Source organism: Chiloscyllium punctatum, chromosome 44 (genome assembly GCF_047496795.1).
Source record: "Chiloscyllium punctatum isolate Juve2018m chromosome 44, sChiPun1.3, whole genome shotgun sequence".
Classification (NCBI taxonomy): domain Eukaryota; kingdom Metazoa; phylum Chordata; class Chondrichthyes; order Orectolobiformes; family Hemiscylliidae; genus Chiloscyllium; species Chiloscyllium punctatum.
The window spans coordinates 65,185,792-65,206,757 of record NC_092782.1 but is presented as its reverse complement, the minus strand read 5'-3'; the positions used below and the strand labels follow the sequence as shown (position 1 = coordinate 65,206,757).

General features: G+C 41.6%; 1 protein-coding gene across 1 annotated transcript in view; it reads right to left on the bottom strand.

The window, feature by feature from the left end:
• The window catches only part of LOC140467040 (semaphorin-3E-like), a 313,608-nt gene that overhangs the window by 86,246 nt on the left and 206,396 nt on the right, over nt 1–20,966 (bottom strand). Inside the window, exons 6-8 of the mRNA XM_072563104.1 lie at nt 12,916–13,032; nt 5,377–5,519; nt 461–575 (exon numbers count right to left, since the gene is read on the bottom strand). Coding sequence (XP_072419205.1) covers nt 461–575; nt 5,377–5,519; nt 12,916–13,032 — 375 coding nt within the window. The remainder of the gene's footprint in view (nt 1–460; nt 576–5,376; nt 5,520–12,915; nt 13,033–20,966) is intronic.

Below are 20,966 nucleotides of genomic sequence, written 5' to 3'. Positions count from 1 at the left end.
TCGCCTGAGACAGGAATTGAACCCGGGTCTCAGGTGCTGTGAGGCAGCAGTGCTAACCACTGTGCCACCCACGGCATCTTGCACATACTGATGCCTCATTGCTAAAGCTGGCTATCTGGTCATTATCACTTTTGGGCAGTTTCTGTGCACGGATTGGCTGCTGTGTTGCAATACAGACAACACAACAAAACAATGTCATTTCTCGTAAAAAATCTCTGAAATATCCTGAGATCATGAAAGAAAAGAGCTTGAATAATACAAGTTTCACACAATATACAGATATTTTCTGAATCAATCTGTTCCAAGATGTTGAGACACACCTCAGGAGTAGGTGGGGCCTGATCTTGTGCCTCCTGGCTCAGAGCTGGAGACATTATCACTGCACGACAAGACACCCCATGCTGCCATATATTTTATCAGCATTATATGAATTTAGTTTATGTCACTGGCAATTCTTTACCCATTTCATCAAAATGTGTGGCAATCCCATTCGGACCCAACACTGAGCAGATCAGTCTGGCTTTGATGAAAGTGCTCCATTTATTCACCAGCACTCGTCGTCCTCCAATATCATTCTGAGGAGAAGCATATCAACAAATGAACAAATCACAACCCTCATCAAGGGATCATCAGCATGATTTATTTTTATCTCTCCAATTAAACTCATTATTCGTGTGAATGTAATGTGCATTAATGCATACTACAGTTGCGCTGATAGAGGAGGGAGAACCGTTCAGAATTAAAAGCTAATTAATTCATGAAAATTATTTATCATCACAAGTAGTTGCACATGGTCTAACTCTAAATGAAGCATCAGATGGTGGTGATTGGTTTCTTCCAGAATCGATATAAACTTTCAAGTGTAAATCAATACAGTCTAGATGTATTTCAAGTGATTCCTATCCTCTAGAAAGAATAACATTAATGAGTAATAAGCATGATACAGATTTTTGATGTTGTAATTTGACAGAAATCCTTGGTTTGTTTCATCATGAGCTGATAATAGATGAAATGATTTGCTCTGAGCATTCAACTTCTGAAGAGGTGCTGATGGGCAGGTTTTGTTGCAATTTTCAGAAGAAAATGTGTTCAGGCTCATTGCTGCAGGAATGATTTCTCTTGGGGTGTGAAGTGAAGGGTTTTGCACACACAGAATGTTAATGTAATAACAGAATAGATGGCCAGCTATTGAATCTCTCAGAAGTTAACACAGTTATAGAGTCACATAGATACACAGCACAGAAACCGGGGACCTCTGGTCCATTTTGCCCATGCCGACCAGATATCCTAAACTAATCTAGTCCCATTTGCCAGCATTTGGCCGATATCCCTCTAAACCCTTCCTATTCATATACCGATTCAAATGGCTTTCAAGTGTCATAATTGTACCAGCCTCCACTGGCAGCTCATTCCATATGCTTACCACCCTCTGTGTAAAAGGTTGCCCCTCAGGTTCCCTTTTATTTCCCCTCTAACCTTAAACTGTTGCTCTTTAATCCTCGATCCCTCAAATTGAGGGAAAAAGACTGAGTGCATTCACCATATCCATGCCTCTCATGATTTCTACATCTCTATAAGGTCTCCCCCTATGCTCCTACACCCCAAGGAAAAAAGTCCTAGCTTGTCCAACCTCTTCCTATAACTCAGACCCTTGACTCCTGGCAACATCCTTGTAAATTTCTTTCCACTTTAATAACATCTTTCCTATAACAAGGTGACCAAAACTGAACACAACACTCCAATTGCAGCCTCACCTATGTCCTGTACAACTGCAACATAACTTCCCAGCTTCTATACCCAATGTCCTGACTAATGAAGGTCAGTGTGTCAAGAGCCTTCTTTACTGCCTTATCTACCTGGGACTCCACTTTCAGAGAACTGTGAACCTGAACTCCGAGGTCCCTCTGTTTCACTACACTCCTTAAGGCACTACCATTCACCATGAAACTCCGACTTTGATATGACTTTCCATAAGGCAAGTCCTCACACTTATCTATATTAAACTCCATTTGCCATATCTTGACCCACTTCCCCAGCTGATGAAGGTCCTGCTGCAATTTCTGATAACTTTCCTCACTGTCCACTATGACGCCTATTTTAGTATCATCTGCAAACTCACTAATCATACCTTGTACATTCTCATCCAAATCATTGATATAGATAATTAACAGCAATGGGCCCAGCACTGACCCCTGAGACAGTCCACTAGGTCAGGTCTCCAGTCTGACAGTCTTCTGGGGCACTTGACTCAACTCTGGTGAAGTCTGAAATATTGTGGCCAGTGACTCTGCAATTTCTTCCTTCAATATCCTTTGCGGCTGAACTGGTCCTCGTGTCCTGTCAACTTACCGTACAACTGTCTGTCGAATATTTCTGCCATTTTAATATTGAAGTGGAGGCTGAACTGCAGCAGTTCATTGACTTCATTCACATCTTTCACCCCACCCTCAATTTACTTGGTCCATCTCAAACATCTCTCTCCATTTCCATCTCTGGTGAGTCTCCAGTCAGATGTTTACTACAAACCTACTGACTCCCATAACTACCTGGACTACACCTCCTCCCACCCAGTGTCCTGCAAAACTCCATCCCATTCTCCCAATTCATTTGCCTCTGCCACATCTCCTCAGATGAGGAGACATTCCACTCGTGAGCATCCTAGATGTCCATCTACTTTGAACAACATGCTTTTCCTCCCTCTATCACCCAGTCAACCCTACACCGCACCACCCCCATTCCCATTCCACCACTCTAAACCTGCAATAAAGACAAAGGCCCCTTGTCCTCACCTGCCACCCCACCAGTTTCTGCATACAACACATTATCCTCAAACACTTCCGCCATCTCCAACTAGACCACACCATCAGGAACATCTGCCCCTCCCCGCCCTTCTCTGGCTTCCACAAGGATTGTTCCCTCCAACAGTCCTTGGTTCATGCCACCCTCACCACTGTTCCCCCAGGTACCTTCCCCAGACAAAATGCAAAACCTGTCGAACACCACCACCCCCTCATCTCCATCCAGGGTCCCAACAGTCCTTCCAAGTGAGACAGAGGCTCACCTGCCTCTCGTCCAACCTAATTTACTGCATCAGATGCTCCTAATGCAGTCTTTTTGACATTAGGGAGACCAAACTTATATTTAGGGAATGGTTCACCAAGCATCTCAGCCAGGCCCGCAGGGGCTGACCGGTCCTCCCAGTCACCGTCCACTTCAATTTCCGCAGTCATACCCTTTCTGACCTGACCATCCTTGGCCTCCTCCATTGCCAAAACAAACCAGAGCTCCTATTGGAGGAACACCATCCTATCTTCTGCCTGGCCAGCCTACTGCCTGGAGGACTCAACATTGAGTTCTCCAATTTCAAATAACCTCTCTCCCCATCCCTGACTACTTTCTCAGCCCCTCCCCATCCCATCCACTCCCTACCACCAACTGGAATCATTCCTCCCATTGACCAAGCAGGTCATAAGCTCTAACTGTCTTCATCTAGCCCCACTTCACCACCCTGCTCCCACCACCTCCTTTATCTGCAGCAACCCCCATACCCGTCACCAGCCCTGAAAAAGGGTTACACCTGAAACATCGACTTCTCCACCTCCAGATGCTGCCCGGCTTGTTATGATCTTCCAGCCTCCTACCTGTCTACAATCAATATTGAACCTAGTCATCATGATCTGGACTGAATTCTCCTCTTTTGTAAGGAAGGATGCAAACTATCCATTTAATAACTCAACAATCCCTCCTGCTCCAGGTGTAAATCCCCTTTCTGGTCCCTAATCACTCCTACTCCACTTTTTACTATTTCTGCTTAGAGATGACTTTGGGACACCCCTTGAAGTTCACTACCAGTTTTTTTCTCATAATTCATCCTTGTTTCTCTCATTTGCTTTTTAAGCTCCCCTCCTTTGAAAAAGGTGGCAATTCAGTTGCATCATGTGACAGTATATAAACTCTCAGCTCAAAGCAGGTTTTGACTTTGGGATAGAAGAGACATGATGTTTCAATTGCCCGTGAGGAGCTCATTCTAAAGCAATTGGATAATGCCTATTCAGTACCATGCTTCACTCTCGCTCTGTGTTCACTGGTCTACATTGGCTCCTTGAAAAATACATCTCCAGCCTCACACTTCTCAAAAATATCTGTGTCCTCTCAAATGCCATATGCATTGTAAATCATAATATCTCTCCCATCATTGGTAACTGTGACTTCATTTACCTAGGGCCCAGGATCTGAAATACCCTCCCTCACCGCTCCACCTCTCTTTTAATATGCTGTTCAAAATCTACCTCCCTGATCAATCATTTGGTCATTTCATCTAGTTTCTCCTAATTAACTTAGTATCCCATATAACTTAAAATTGCTCTGGTGAAGCACCTTGGTTATTTCATTATGTTGCAGGTGCTATCTAAATATAAGTTGTTGTTGTTGAATGCCCGATGACTGATGAAACTCAGATATAAGCTATTCTTGGAGTGGAATATAAAGGAGATGCTGGGAATCAGGTGGAGAGTTTATCAGAGTCTTTGCTGCCTCCTCCCAGGAAGGAACTTGAGCAGAGACATTTCCCAAGATCAAGGACTTTGGAAGGAGAAATCCCATTAGAAAAGAGCTGCTGGTCATTTCCATTGAAAACACGTTTCTCCTCCAGGGGGTTGTTAGTGATTGGAAGTTCCTACGGCAGGGCAGTGGAAACTAGTCAAGGTGGAGGTAGACAGTTACTCATTGACAAGGAGTCAAACATTATGGGAGACAGACAGGAAAATGGAGTTAAGCTCACAATCACATCAGCCATGGTCCACTTGACTGGCACATCAGGCTTGATGGGATGATTGGCTTATTTCTGGTCATCTTCCTTGTGCTCTGAAGTACAAAGCAATGAAAGTTCTGAAGGAAGCACTGATCCCCATAAATACACAGTTTGTATGATACTTTTGTTAGATTTTGTCATTTTTCTACAAAGTGAAAAACAGACATGGAAAAGGTTGTTTACTATTTAGTTTCTGACAGGAGCTTGAAAATGAGATAATGAAGCGACAGCTGGTGGTAACATTTGTTTAATTTGGATTTTGTTTTATTTCAGTTCTTTGGGCACAGAATGTAGACAAGTTAAAATGTTTTTTCCAGTTGGTGACGGTACCTCTATTGATCTGTACTAAATTAATGATGTGATGACTTCATTTCCTTTCAGTTTTCTTAAAAAAAATACATTTGACTCTAAATTAGATGACAAAACTTAACTGTGAAATGATGTGCGTGGGATTATTTCCGTGTCGGGGGGGTTGGTCTTCAGGATGGTGTGAGGGGAGATAGTGGAGAATAGTGATGAACATAGCTATCTTGTTCTAATTTTGGAAACACACAATCTTTACTTACAGCACAAAGTCTTCCCACCCTGGAATAGTGCGCAGGGCTACCTCCCTCTGTCTCCAGGGCTTTCTCAGTGAAGAAAAAGTAAACTTTGTCATCATCTCTGTCATCATTATCTGCAATCAGGTGAGCAGCAACAAACTTGGGCTCTGTCAGAAGATGGGATTATTTATATTAGTGACATAGTTCAAAAAAAAGGATACCTGAGAAATAGCTGACAAGTGGGTCTTTCAGATGTACTCCAGGTACCACCACATCAATAAACAGGATGGACAACCCACGGACAGAAATGTATTGTCATTCATCCTTTGAACACTTCATCTGAAAGATAACTTTCAAACTCTTATAGTACTGTCGATTCACTGATCCAATCTAATGATATCACTCAAAATCAAATATCATGGTGAAAGTAATTTCCTAATAGATGACCAGCTCTGTGTTAACATAAAAATAATTCATAAAGCATTTCTAAAATGCTGAGTGTATCTATATATTACAAAGTTGAAATAATGAGTCTATTTGCTTGGAGTATATTTTCAATCATGATTCAGACACACTTATTCCTAAACAACATGGCATAGTTTGTAATATCGATGATACAGAATACAAAACCAATTAAATATTCAGCTACAGGAGATGAAATATAAACAGAAATTGCTGGAAAACATTAACAAGTTTGGTAGCATCTGTAGACAGAGAAATAGTTAACAGGATGAAATTTGACCACCATTGCACTATACATACACACACCATTCCAAAATCAGTTTTATTTTAAGAGGACTGCGAGGATGATAAAATGGCTGCAGGTGAAAATTCAGTGTGAGAGACCAATGGCAAATAACATCTAAAGATGCCAACTTACATTAAACAGATGGGACTGTGCTCTGTCATGACTATAAAGATTATAAGGGACTGCTGACCCCTGTACCCCATTGTGGATAATGTCCCAAGTTGCAGATTTCTTTTGCGTTTGTCATTTGAAGAAAACCACAAAGACAGAGGTTGACAAATCAGTTTCAATATATTGGAGTGTGCTACTGGACTGAATGCTCTCATATACTCGTCTAGGTTCGGGCATTAGTTTGCTATGAAAATAAAACCACAGTCTCCCCATTCCTCCTGTTCTGAAGGTAAAGACCTTTTCTCACATTTAGTGCGAGATGGCACCCAGCTAACAGGACAACAAAAGAGACAGCCCATCTCACCCAGAATGCCAATAATCTATTTTCAAAATGAACCTGAACAAAGAAACTTTTGGTAGTCCACAAAAGCTAAGAATGCTGGGAGTAAGATTAGGGCCAATTGAAGATAGTAGTGGGAAGTTGTGTGTGGAATCTAAGGACATAGAAGAAGTGCTTAATGAATACTTTTCATCAGTATTCATATTGGAAAAGGGCAATGTTAGTGAGAATACGGAGATACAGGCTACAAGATTAGATGGGATTGAGGTTGACAATGAGGCAGCTTGAGCAATTTTGGAAGATTTGACAATAGATAAGACCCCTGTACCAGATAGGGTTTATCCTCGGATTCTCTGGGAAGCTAGGGAGGAGATCGCAGAACCTTTGGCTTTCATTCTATGTCACCATTGTTGACAGGAGTAGTGCCAGAAGACTGGAGGATAGCAAATGTGCCCTTGTTTAAGATGGGGAGTCGTGACAACCCCAGTTATTATAGGCCAGTGCGCCTTGCTTCCATTGTGCGTAAGGTGTTATAAAAGGTTATAAGAGATAGGATTTGTTATCTGGAAAGGAATAATTTGTTTCGGGATAATCAACACGGTTTTGTGAAGGGTAGGTCGTGTCTCACTAACCTTATTGAGTTCTTTGAGAAGGTGACAAAACAGGTGGATGAAGGTAAAGCAGTTGATGTAGTGTATATGGACTTCAGTAAGGTGTTTGATAAGGTTCCACATTATAGGCTATTACACAAAATACAGAGTTTTGGGATTGAGGGTAGTTTAGCAGTTTGTATCAGAAATTGGCTGGCTGAAAGAAGACAGAGGGTGGTGGATGATGGGAAATGTTCATCCTGGAGCAGAGTTACTAACGATGTGCTGCAAGGATCTGTTTTGGGGTCACAGCTGTTTGTCAATTTTATAAATGATCTGGAGGAGAAGGATGGTTTCGTAAATTTGTGAATGACACTAAAGTAGGCAGAGTTGTGGATCGTGCTGAAGGATGTTGTGGGTTACAGAGGGATGAGATGCAGAACTGGGCTGAGATGTGGCAAATGGAGCTTAATGTGGAGAAGTGTAAGATAGTTCATTTCTGAAGAAATAATAGGAATATAGAGTACTGGGTTAATCATAAAATTCTTGGCAGTGTAGCTGAACAGAGAGACCTTGGTGTCCAGGTATATAAATCCACCCAGGTTGATAGGGTTGTTAAGAAGGCATATAGTGTGTCAGTGTTTATTGGTAAGGGGATGGAGAAGCCAAGAACTTATGCTTCAGCTGTACAAGACACTGGTAAGGCCACACCTGGAGTATTGTGTACAGTTCTGGTCACCGCATTGTAGGAAGGATGTGGAAGCTTTGGAAAGGGTTCAGAAGAGATTTACTAGGATGTTGCCTGGTATGGAGGGAAGGTTTTATGAGGAAAGGCTGAGGGAAGTGAGGCTGTTTTCTTTGGAGGGAAGAAGGTTGACAGATGACTTCATTAAGACATACAAGATAATCAGAGGGTTAGATAGGGTGGACAATGAGAGCCTTTTTCCTCAGATGGTGAAGGCTAACACAAGGGGACATAGATTTAGGGCAGATATTAAGGATAGTTTCTTCACTCAGAGAGTAGTAGAGGTTTGGAATGCATTGTTTGCAACAGTAGTAGACTCGCTGAAGTTAAGGTCATTTAAATAGGCATTGGGTATACATATGGATAATAATGGAATGGTGTAGGTGAGATGGACATCAGATAATATTCACAGATCGGTCCAACGTCGATGGCTTAAGGGCCTGTACTGTCCTTTACTATATTGTTTTATGTTCTATGTTCTAATCTTAAAAATTGATAACTCAAGTGCCAATATCAATCAATAACCTTGCAATGACTGCAATATTCATCATCCACTTTGCGCAGCATATCAGAGGTAGATTTATCTAACCTATGTTTTTTTCTTTTTTTCTTTTTGAACTCTCTAATTTCTAAGCTGTGCTGTGTGTTACTAATTGTTCTAATGTTTGAGAATAAACTCTAGATGTAGGTTTGCTCGCTGAGCTGGAAGGTTCATTTCCAGACGTTTCGTCACCCTACTAAGTAACATCTTCAGTGCGCCTCTGGGTGAAGCATGCTAATGATTTCTGCTTTATATTTATATGTTTGGGTTTCTTTGGATTGTTGATGTCATTTCCTGTCATATAAATAGAAAGTGGAAATCATCAGCAGTGCTTCACCTGGAGGTTCACCAAAGATGTTACCCGGTATGGTGACGAAACGTCTGGAAATGAACCTTCCAGCTCAGCAAGCAAACTTACATCCCAAACCTCAATCTGAGTTACTAATCTTCTCAAAACTTGCCAACTGGTAAACTCATTCTGGATATTAACTCAATAAAGCCTAGTTAATTTGGCCCTTTTTAAAGGTAACTTAATCTGGGTATGGAAGAAAGATATCCATAAGGGAAGAGACCCTTTTTAAATTAACCTTGTTCTGTCTAAAGATAAAATAAGGGGGCAGGATAATAAAGGGCAGCCAACGTACCCCTCCTCATCCAGAACTGAACATATTGCGATGTCTGACCTGGGATCTTGAACATGGCCCAGAGACTGGTTGCATCAGTATGAGATTCTGTTACAAATTGAAATGACATTCCATCACCTTATCCTTTCTAACCCCATATCTCCCCTACATGGGATTGAGAACATTTGAATCAAGCTCTCCGAGAGTCTGCACAGCGTATAACTTAGAACAAAAGCAGGCCTGAGCTCACAAAGTATTAGTTTAGAGAAAAGCTTCCATTCATTTTATTCATTGTCAGGATGAAGGCGTCCCTGGTGAGGCCCAGTATTTATTACCAACCCTAATTGCCCAGAAGATAGTTCGGAGTCAACCACATGCTGTATGTATTCAGTCTCATAGAGGCCAGACGAGATAATGATGGCAGATTTCCATCCCCAAAGAGAAGTTATGAAAGAGATGGGTTGCTGATTCCAATAATCAGCAACAGATTTGTGGCCATCATTAGCTTCTTAACTCCAGATGTTTGTTGAATTGAAATTCCACTATTTGTTGTGGTGGGATTCAAACCTGGGCCCCTAGAACATTACGTGGGTCTGGGGATTATCCAGTGAAAATACCACTCGGTTGTCACCTCCCCTCAATGAGGCATTTACTAAAATCTGAGTAAATGTTCCAATTACTTAAACCTCTATTTTTGATAATAACAGATTTTCCTGTGAAAGGCCTAGAAAAAAATTACTCTGTCTGGCTTCTGGTGTAAGCTGTATCTGAGATTGATGAAAACTGACTTTGGAAACTGTGATTGATTTGCACTTGGTCTGAAAGGTGATACAGAAGAGCTAGTCTTGGGGAGAGAAACAGGTGATCAAGGAGGAGCCAAACGTTAGGAGGCAGAGAGAGGGTTTGCTTCTTAAAATATGAAGGCTTTGCCACCCCCCCCCCCCTTTGGGATGATGATTCATTTTTTGAACATTGAGATTGAAAGAGGCACATTCAGAAAATAGGCAATAAAATAAATCAACAAAATGAAAAGAATGAAAAGAAAGGCTTTTTTTTCTGAGCATCTTTGGATAAATGTGTTCCTGAACTGTCAGGATCAGATGAATGGATAGTGAACTGAAACTCGTTAATGGGATATAAATTTCCCAAGAAAAAATGTCTTGCATGTGTGTGAAAATGAATTTGCTCAGAGCTGGTCAAGTGATTATTTTCAAGGACATGAATGGACTGTTCTATATAATCAGAGATTCCTGGACAGTCAGTCAAGGTTATTCTGCAGCTGAATTATTTCCCATGAATCATTCTGCTCTTTCATGTTGAATTCTCTGGGGATTGCTACATCCCTCCCACAGAGGCTCACCACTAATAGTTAAATATGACTATCTTCAAGTCATTATTAATGTTATAATTTTGGACAATATCCAGACCTGCAATAATACTGTAATTATTCATGTTGCTTTGTAAATTCAATGTCTCATGTTATAGTGCTTATCTTTTCAGTCTTCACACAAGGAGCTAACACTCATATCTGAGCCTCCAAAGCACAGATTTATCCAGGAATGGAGCATCTCACAGTAAGTGCTAGTTCTATTCTATCCTGGCTCTATGTTTACACTTTCAGTAGAAAAGCCTGACATTGTAACCAGAAACAGACATTCTTTAATAATCTCTCCTAATCATAAACTGCAGCAATTATTTATTAATAAGTTAATTTGAGCTTGGTTAAAATCAGCTGACTGAACACAAAAATCTAGGACTGTTGTCATGTCTACATAACTTTGGATCACCTGTGGTCATGTTAAACTTCTAATTATAATTTTTTTTAAAAAAGACAACATACAACAAGAAAATGACTGAGAATATAATTTCTGAGCAATGCTATTCAGTGGCTGACAGGGAGGTGTGTGCCCTCAGCCTGAAGGGGACACTGGAATGACACACCTGCCAGGTGTCAAGGAATCTTCAAAGAGTAGGAATTCAAAAGAGAGGAAAGCTCTGCAAACTGAACTGCAACCCCCTGAGATAATCACAGTGCAGAGTGCCAGACAGGCCGAGTGTCTCACTGTTTCAAGAATACATAGGAACAAAGGTTAACGGTCTACTTCAAAACTGAAACGTGCATGTTAATAAGTGAAGGTATGTAGTAATCATCCCTGCATTGTCTCTCTTTGCTGGAATACAGTAAGGAAAAAGGACAATGGTGTTTCAGCAAACTTGTAAGGACAGGCATCTCAAACTCACCTGTCCACTTCCGGCATCAATGTAATTGATATCACCCAATGTAATAATTACAGTGTCCTATCACCTACTCTTCATGAACCTCAGAGTCCATCAAGTATATCTGTTTTAATTTCATTTATTTTGGACTCACTTCTCATTTCTAATCCCTGAGCATTTGTGTTGCGTTAACTGTATTAACTGGAGAAAGTCTGTTAAATTGGCTCCTTTTAAAACATAGATTTATTTGAATCTGTGACAAAGGCATCCACAAGGAAAGGAAGCCTATCTAAATTAGTCTTGATGTGACAAGAAAGGTTGGGAGTGTGGATGAAAAAAAGGCAATAAAATTCACCTGCCCTCACCCAGGAGCTTAATGTTTTGAGGGTATTTCAATGGGAACTGTAATAATTTACAGAACACTGCCTCAGGATGGTTTCAAAAATTATCCAGGATTAAATTGGTGAATTATGACAGGAAAATGTGCTCATTTCAAAACAAGTATTTATTTACCACATAAAGCACACTTTAAAACAAAGTTCACCAAAACTAGCATGAATCCAAATTGTTTCAGAGCAGAAATTACAGCTTTGGAGTTGTTTTATTAATGTAATTTCTCTGATAGAGCACAACTTCGTCTGTCAAATTCAATCACTGAAACCTCAAAACTGTGGGGAGACCGCTATAAACATCGTGTAGTTACACTGAATTAATATAGGACAGAAAAATTAGGACAAAGCCTCAAATTCAAGTAAATGTTTCAACATCCAGATTTTAACCTTTACTGGGGATTTGCATGAGATAGTGAGTCGATAGGCATATCTGAGTAACAAGTCCAAAGATGTGTAGGTTCAGTGGATTGGTCTTGGTAAATTGTCTGTAGTGTCCAGGGATTTGCAGGTTAGATGAGTTATCCATGGGAAATGTGGGGTTACAAGGATTGGATGCTCTTTGGGGGTCAGTACAGAATTGATGGGCTGAATGGCCTGTTTCTGCACTGTAGAGATTTAATATTTACAACAGATCAAAATGTTCATCTCCACATCTGGATGGTTAGCTGAATTGGCTAGATGGCGGGGGTGTGGTATGGGATCAGTCCTGGACTGGGTGTGGTGGTTTATAGAGGTTGTGTCCTTACTCCATGCTTGAGACAGAGTGGTATCCCTGGAGCTAGGTAACCACTCATCTCTAACATAGAAACATATTAATTCTGAACCTTTTAACAGCTGTTACAGAAACATAACTGACTGAGTACTTTGCTAACAATTATTACCTGCTTTTTAGAGTGTTGGGATTTAGTATGAACACATCCCCCATGAAGTAGTGTGGATATTATCCTGAACTCCATGTGAAAGAGCAGCTTCCTGACTGACTGTGGAAAAAGCTATCATGTTACACACTTGATGTACAAGCTGGTAATGTCACATAAGTAATAATTTCTTTCAACCCATGTTTTGCTTAAGAGCTGTAAAAGTCCAAACTGTAACTTTTGAAACAAGCGAAAAATCAGAGCAGCAAACTATCGATTCCAGCTAGGGCAAAGACTGATTGAATAATGATATAATCAGCTGTGTCTGGACAATTGCTGAGCAATGTTCAAACAATCGGTAAGTGTGCGGTTAATCAGAGAGAAGCTGTGGATGATTACCTTTCAGTAGACGGTCATCGTGTTCTGTTCTGGTTGTCAAAGAAGAGCCCAAACTTCTAAATATTGCAGGATCTTCTCCAAAAAAATCAGTGTAGAGTCCGATATACAGCTGCCCATCTAAAAAAGAAAAGAAGTCTTCATAGAATTGTATACTTTCTCTGATCAATGTTGTGCTAGGTTAACTTGTTTGGTTAGCCCCAGATGGTCTGTGCTGCTCCGACAGTCTTTCTTTCTCAGGGGAATGCATCTTTCCAGATTTAATGTCATATCTCTTTAAATGTCTACCATTGCGTCTCTGCTGCCTACTCCTTACCCTAATTTCTTAGTGCATTTTAGTCAGCTCTGTCTTCATATCTTTACTGAAGTTTAAATCATTAGTCATGGACCCATTCTTCTCTTCCTCAAACTGAATGGAAAATTCAATTGTATTATGAATCGAATCGAATTGAATTTATTGTCATGTGCGCTGAGGCACAGTGAAAAGCTTTGTCTTGCGAGCGATACAGGCAGTTCACAGAGTTAAATAGGATAGATAAGTAAAATAGTAGGTACACAGTGGCAAAAACAAAAAAAAAAACACACAGGTACAGGCGCATGTTAAGAGTTTGAGAGATGATTCAGTATTCTAACAACAGTAGAGTAGAAACTGTTTCGAAACCAACAGGTATGTGTGTTCAGGCTTCTGTACCTTCTCCTCGATGGTAGAGGTTGTAGAAACACATTGCCAGGATGGAATGGATCTTTGAGAATGCTGGTGGTCTTTCCTTGACAGCGGACCTGGTAGATGGATTCTATAGATGGGAGGTTGGTTTTTGTTATTGTCCGGGCCGAGTTCACCACTCTCTGTAACCGTCTCCGATCTTGAATGGTACAGTTACCATACCAGGTAGTGATACATCCAGACAGAATGCTTTTGATTGGGCACCTATAAAAGTTGGCAAGGGTATTCACCGTCATGCCAAATTTCCTCAGTTGCCTGAGGAAGAAGAGACATTGTTGGGCCTTTATAACCAGTGAGTCCACATGAAGCGTCCAAGAAAGCTTGTCATGGATGACCACTCCCAGGAGCTTGACACTCTCCATTTGTTCCACCTCTGTGCTGTTAAATGTGTAGGGGGGAGGGGGCATGAGTAACATCCCACTGAAAGTCAACAATGAGCACCTTGGTTTTGCTGACATTGAGACATAGGTTGTTCCCAGTGCACCATTTTTCCAGATCTTCTACTTCCCGTCAGTAGTTTGTTTCATCGCCATCTGAGATTTGACCGACTATGGTGGTGTTATCAGCGAACTTGTAAATGGCATTAGTCTGGTATTTGGCGACGCAGTCATGGGTATACAGTGAGTACAGTAGGGGTTGATTGCACACCCCTGGGGGGTTCCAATGTTGAGCACCAAGGATGAAATATTGTCCTCAATCTTCACTGATTGTGGAATGTGTGTCAGGAAACTGAGGATCTAGTTGCAGAGAGTGGAACTTAGTCCAAGATCATTACGTTTAATATTCAGTCAGTCTCGAGGGGATAATAGTGTTGAAAGCTGAACTGTAGTCAATGAGTAGAATTCTTTCATAGCTGTTCTTGGTGTCAAGATGTTGTAGCGAGGAGTGAAGGGCAAGTGATATGGCATCTGATGTGGATCTATTGGTCTGATAGGCAAATTGGAGTGGGTCAAGTGGAGTTGATTAATGCCATGACCAGCCTTTCAAAACACTTCATGACCACCTAAGTTAGGGTCACTGGGTGGTCGTCATTGAGACATGCTGCATGAGCCTTCTTCAGGACAAGGATGATGTTGGCCCTCTTGAAACAGGCAGGGACAGTGGCCTGCTGCAGGGACAGGTTGAAGATGTCAGTAAAGACCTTGGACAGTTGATCGGCACATGCTTGGAGTGCACGGCCTGGTACTCCGTCTGGACCCATCGCTTTCCTTGGAATCACATGAAGGAAAACTGACCTGACCTCTGATGTAGTGACTGTTCAGATAGGTTTGGAATAGGTGTTACGTCTCCGCTGGAATTCTGCTCAAAATGAGCATAGAAGGCATTGAGATGATCTGAGAGGGATATGTCTCATCTGGTATCTTGCACTGTCTCCCTTGTAGAATCTGTGATGTCATTCAGTCCTTGCTATAGTCACTGGGTGTCTGCCTGGGTCTCTAGTTTAGATCGGTATTGCTCCTTGGCTGTCTTTCTGGCTCTGCGAAGGTCATAATTGGATTCCTTACGTTTGAGTGGGTCTCCTGATCTGAAGGCCTCAGGCTTGGTTTTTAACAGGTTCTGTATGTCCTGATTCATCCAGGGTTTCCTGTTGGGGAACACCCGGATTGACTTCATCGGTATGCAGTCCTCCACACACTTGCTGGTAAAATCTGTGATGGAGGTGGCTTACTCGTCCAAGGTAACTGCGGACTGTTTGAACGTGGTCCAATTCCAGACAGCACCGGAGTTGATACTCTGCCTCCTCCGACCAGCACTGGACCTGTATCTGAGGGGGGGTCTCCTGCTTGAGCTTTTGCCTGTAAGCCGGGAGAAGAAACATGGCTTTGTGGTTGGAGTTCCTGAAATAAGGGCAGGGGATAGAGTGGTAGGCACTTTGCACAGTGGTTTAGCAGTGGTCTAAAATGTTCAGGCCCCTGGTGGAATAGGAAATGTTCTGGTGGTACTAGGGCAACACCTTCCTTAGATTGGTCTGATTGAAGTTGCTGGTTACAATAAGTAGGGCCTCAGGGTGTTCCGTCTCCAGGGTGTTGGTGGTGGAGTACAGCACATCCAGAGCTTCCTCAACCTTTAATTGTGGTGGTATGTACACAGCAGTTAATATAGCAGTGGTAGATTCCCGTGGTTGATAGAAGGGGCGGCATTTGATGGTGAAGAATTCAAGGTTTGGGGAGCAATAGCTGCCCAGGGTTGTAATGTCTGTGCACCACAAGTTGTTGCTTTAAAAGCAATCCCCTCCATGCTTGGTCTTTCTCGAGGATGCTGGACGGTCCACACAATGAATAGAAAAGCCATCAGCCTGAAGTGCACAGTGGAAAATGAATGGGCTGAGCCAAGTTTCTGTGAAGCAGAGTGTGCAGCAGTCCCGCAGTTCACACTTGAAGATGAGCCGTGATCTGAGTTCATCCATTTTGTTGTCCAGAGATTGTACATTTGCTTGGAGTAAGCTAGGAAGGGGGGGTTTGAAACCACGTAGTCTCAGCCTTACTAGCAGGCTGGCATGCTTACCCTACTTGCTCGCAGGTTTCTTACATTTGAGTGGTCTGTGGTCTGATGGAGTGGATTGTGACTGCTTCCAATTAAGTGGTCCTTCCTCGGACCCTGCGGAGCAGGTAGGTTGCAGTTTAGTGATACCTAAATGTGTCTTTACTATGAGACCATTAGTTAACCCTGCCTCATTGCATATTATTAAGTTTGGAACAACCTGTCCTCAGATTGGCATGATAACATGTAGTGCTAAGAAATAGTCCTGAAACTACTCTGTGAACTCAACATCCTGGCTGCCTTTACTCATTTGATTTGTTTAATTTAAATGTAGATTAATATCCCCCATGATTATCTTTGCTCACAAGCTCCATTATGGCTTTCTGTAGATGTGTTCTGGAGTGTAATTTACTCAGTAGCAATGCTTTTGTGTTTCTTTTAAATTTAGGAATGAACTTTCAGGCTGCAACTTGCAGGCTGTTAGCACAGCAATAAATAAAGTTTCTGGTCTTTAATATCACCATCATTCAAATTGTGGAGATAGAGATGATGATAGGATAGGGGATGAGCATGAAACTACAAAGACTGGGGTGCAGATTTTACTTGAAGGGAATAGTGTTTAGCCTGTGGTTACTAAAGCAACATTATGAGGAATAATGAAGTGTTGACCTGAACATACAGACATGTGCGTAGCAGAAAGTGAACAGGATCATCATTTGGGAAGAAACTGTGGGACCTTTAGTTTGTTTGCTGGTTCATGAATTTTTGGTTAAGTTGAATACAATCGGCAGACATGAGGTATATACTCTTGACTGTATTAGAAGAATACTTTCACCACAACCAGGAAGTTCAAATTCATGGAATTACATCAGCCAAAATTTGTCCCATTCAATAAGTGAACAATTTCCATTTTGTCATGTCCCAGACATCAGTGTTAATGAAAGGAAGCATTCTGAAAATTATTTCACTTTGTCACCTTTCCCAGATGTCTTTTATTATCCAAGAAGGCAGAACGATCAGAGTTGCAAACCTTTCCAAAGCCACCATCAATATCACTCTTTAAATGATGCAAATCAGGACAGGACTTATACATTTAATGGTAAAGTCCTGGGGAATGTTGCTGAACAAAGGGACCTTGGAGTTGTTACAACACATGGTAAACCCTTCTGCTATTTAAACCAAACACCCAGAAAAGCTCACCTTGCCTCGTAATCTGTTAAAATATAAGTGACAGACAACTACCCAAGTTGCACTATTTAAAGAAAAAAAAAATTATTCTTTAACTCCAAAAGAAAACATTAAGCAACAACTATCTGCAACCGTAAACCTCCTTTCTCTTAAAAGATTGTTATCTATCTCCTACTCTATAGCAATATACTGATCCGATAAAGCCCCTATTACATTTACAGCAAGTCAATCTGCAAAACCAGGTGTCATCTTCGGGTGTTGAACTTCCTCTGTAGATTCACCTGGGTCGTCGTCGGTCTTCTGCTGCAAAGATGTTTCATATGAGAAAGGCACCTTTTAGGGAGAAGGGTTGTGGGCAATCATTCAAATGATAGATGGTGCGCTTTCTCTGGCTAACTGTCCAAAATACTCAAAACATCAGATCATCTCATTGGTTTGATGTTGTCAAACAGTAAAATTCAAATTAGATTGGGTTTTAGTATCTTGGGGGCATAATTTAAGTTGATTGATTGAATTCAAATTGGTGTGAAAACAACTCCGTATATGAGTTACAACACAAATGTTACATCTTCAAATGGTCCACTCTACTTTGAGCCTGCAGTCAGTCACATGACAGGTGCCTGCATTCACTCTCTCTTAAATGTACAGTATACACCTTCAACTTCATAACACCACCCCTTAAGAAAAGAAACGAGCCAACATAATGAAAAGATGGCTTCTTTGTTTTTTGAATTCTTAAGTCTATTACCATGAAATACATAGGACATTAATTTAAGTTCATATTAACTACTGCATCTGTTATCACATTCTTACAAACTGCAACATGTACAATTTGTAAATTAAAAATCTGTAACATAAGACTCTAATGAAATAGTCTCATATTCTTGTCTTTAAAATGTTCTAAAAATGTAAAAGGATTGCAATCCGTTTACCCAACCATCCCTGATACATTGTTCAGGACATAAACATTAAAATATTGGAAGGCCAGTACCAAACTCAATAATTCATAGAACATAGAATAATATAGCACAGATGTTGTGCTGACCTGTGAACTAATGTAAGCTCATCTCCCTACACTATCCCATCATCATCCATGTGCTTATCCAAGGACTGTTTAAATTTCCCTAATGTGGCTGAGTTAACTGCGTTGGCAGGCACGGTATTTCACTCTGAGTAAAGAACCTGCCTCTGACACATGTCTTAAAACTATCACCCCTCAATTTGTAGATTTGCCCCCTTGTACAAGCTGACATCATCATCCTAGGAAAATGTCTTTCACTGTCTACTCTATCTAATCCTCTGATCATCTTGTATGTCTCTATCAAATACCCCCTTAGCCACCTTCTTTCCAATGAGAACAGACCCAAGTCTCAGCCTTTCCTCATAAGAGTATTTTTTTCTGGCGAGTGTTGAGTTTCTTTGAAAAGTAATCAATTGGCAGTTCAATTCCACCAACATCTTCCTGGAGCAGTACAGCTTCAACTCCTATGTCACTAGCATCAATTGCAACTTTGAAAGGTTTCAAAAAGTTTGGTGCATTAAAACTAGTTTGGTGGTTAATATTGCTTTTAAATTGACAGATGTCTCCTGACATTGTTCCGTCCACCAATATTTTGGGTTCTTCAGTAAATATGTTAACGGTGCCACTACGCTGCTGAACAAACTTCCGGTGGAATTGGCTCAGTCCCAAAAATCGAAGAATCTTTTCCGTAGAGGTTGGTCATGGAATTCCTCAACGGCCTTCGTCTTTGCATTTCTTGGGGTCAACCTTCCATGACTGATGTTATGTCCCAAGAACGTCACCTCTGCTTTCGCAAATTCTGTTTTCTGTAAGTTCATTACCAATTTTGCTTTTCTTAATCATTCAAAGAGATCTGCCAACTGTACCATGTGATCCAGAACCCATTAAAGATCACTACATCTTCCAAATAGACTGCACAGTTTGTTAACCCAGCCACAATTCAGTTCATGAGTCTTTGGAATATGGTGGGTGGGTTCTTCATTCCAAGGAGCATCACTTTAAACTGATATAGTCCATTTGGGGTTACAAACGCAGAAATTTCTTTCACTCTTTCTGATAAAGGTGCTTGCCAATAACCACGCAGTAAGTCCAACTTTGTGCTGCAATTGGCTAAGCCAACTTTCTCGATATAGTCCTCTAATATCAGTATTGGATATGAGTCCGATTTTGTGACAGCATTGATCTTCTGATAGTCCACTCAAACTCATTGAGTCCCATCAGATTTGGGAACAAACACTCACTCTGACTCGTTTTGATGATATCTTCGTGGAGCATCACCTCCACTTCCTTCTGGACCTGTCTGGCTTTGAAAGGACTAAGCCTGTAGGGATGTTGTTTTATCGGAACAGAATTCCCTAGGTCTACTTCATGTAGAATAGCATTAGCCTTCCCCATCTTATTCCTGCAAATGTCCTCATACTGCTGTCATAAACCTTTCAACTGTGTTCTTTGTTCCTGAGACAGACAGTTCACTAACCTACCCCATTCCTCAAGGACTTCCTCATTGCTTAAAGTATTTTGAGGCACATCAAACTCCACAACATCTGGATTTGATTCCTCACTGTGTGGGACAGTCACTAACACATGTTTCTCCAGTTCCTTCTCTCTATTATACTAAGGTTTCAACATATTCACATGACATTCTTGATACAGTTTTCTTTTCCTCTCTGGTATTTTACCAGACAGTTCACCTGAATCAATGTTTTCTCAATTTGATGGGGACCACTAAACCTGGCTTTGAAGGGATCTCCTATTACTGGTAGCACTACTAATACATCATCCCCTCAGGAAAACATTTGAATTTCACAGTTTTTAATCCTCCACCTGCTTATTTCTATGCTATGCCCATTTTAGGAGAAAGTGAGGACTGCAGATGCTAGAGATCAGAGTCGAGAGTGTATTGCTGGAAAAGCACAGCAGGTCAGGCAGCAACTGAGGAGCAGGAGAATTGACATTTCAGGCATAAGCCCATCATCAGGAATGAGGCTTGTGGGCGGGGATTGAGAGATAAATGGGAGGGGGATGGGGTTTGGGGGGAAAAGTAATTGAGAAAGCGATAGGTAGATGAAGGTGGGGGAGAAGGTGATAGGTCAGAGAGGAGGGTGGATGGACAGGTGGAAAAGGTGATGGATAGGTCAGGAGGGCGGTGCTGAGTTGGAGGTTTGGGACTGGGATAATGTTGAGGAAGGGGAATTGAGGAAACTGGTAAAATCCACATTTATCCCATGTGGTTACAGGGGTCCCAAGGTGGAAGATGAGGCATTCTTCCTCCAGGTGTCAGTAAGGGTTTAGCGATAGAGGCGGCCCAGGACCTTCACATTCTTGGCAGAGTGGGAGGGGGTATTGAAGTGTTCAGCCACAGGGCGGTGGGGTTGGTTGGTGCGGGCGTCCCGGAGATGTTCTCTGAAATGATCCACAAGATGGCGTCCTGTCTCCCCCATGTAGAGGAGAACACATTGGGTGCAATGGGTACAGTGGATGACATTGATAGAAGTACAGGTAAATTTCTGATGAATGTGGAAGGATCCCTTGGGGCTTTGGATGGAAGTGAGGGGAGTGGTTTTGCTCTTCCTTCGGTGGCAGGGAAATACGTCTCTGGTGGTGAGGGCTGTTTGTAGGTGGTGGAGGATGATGGGGTGG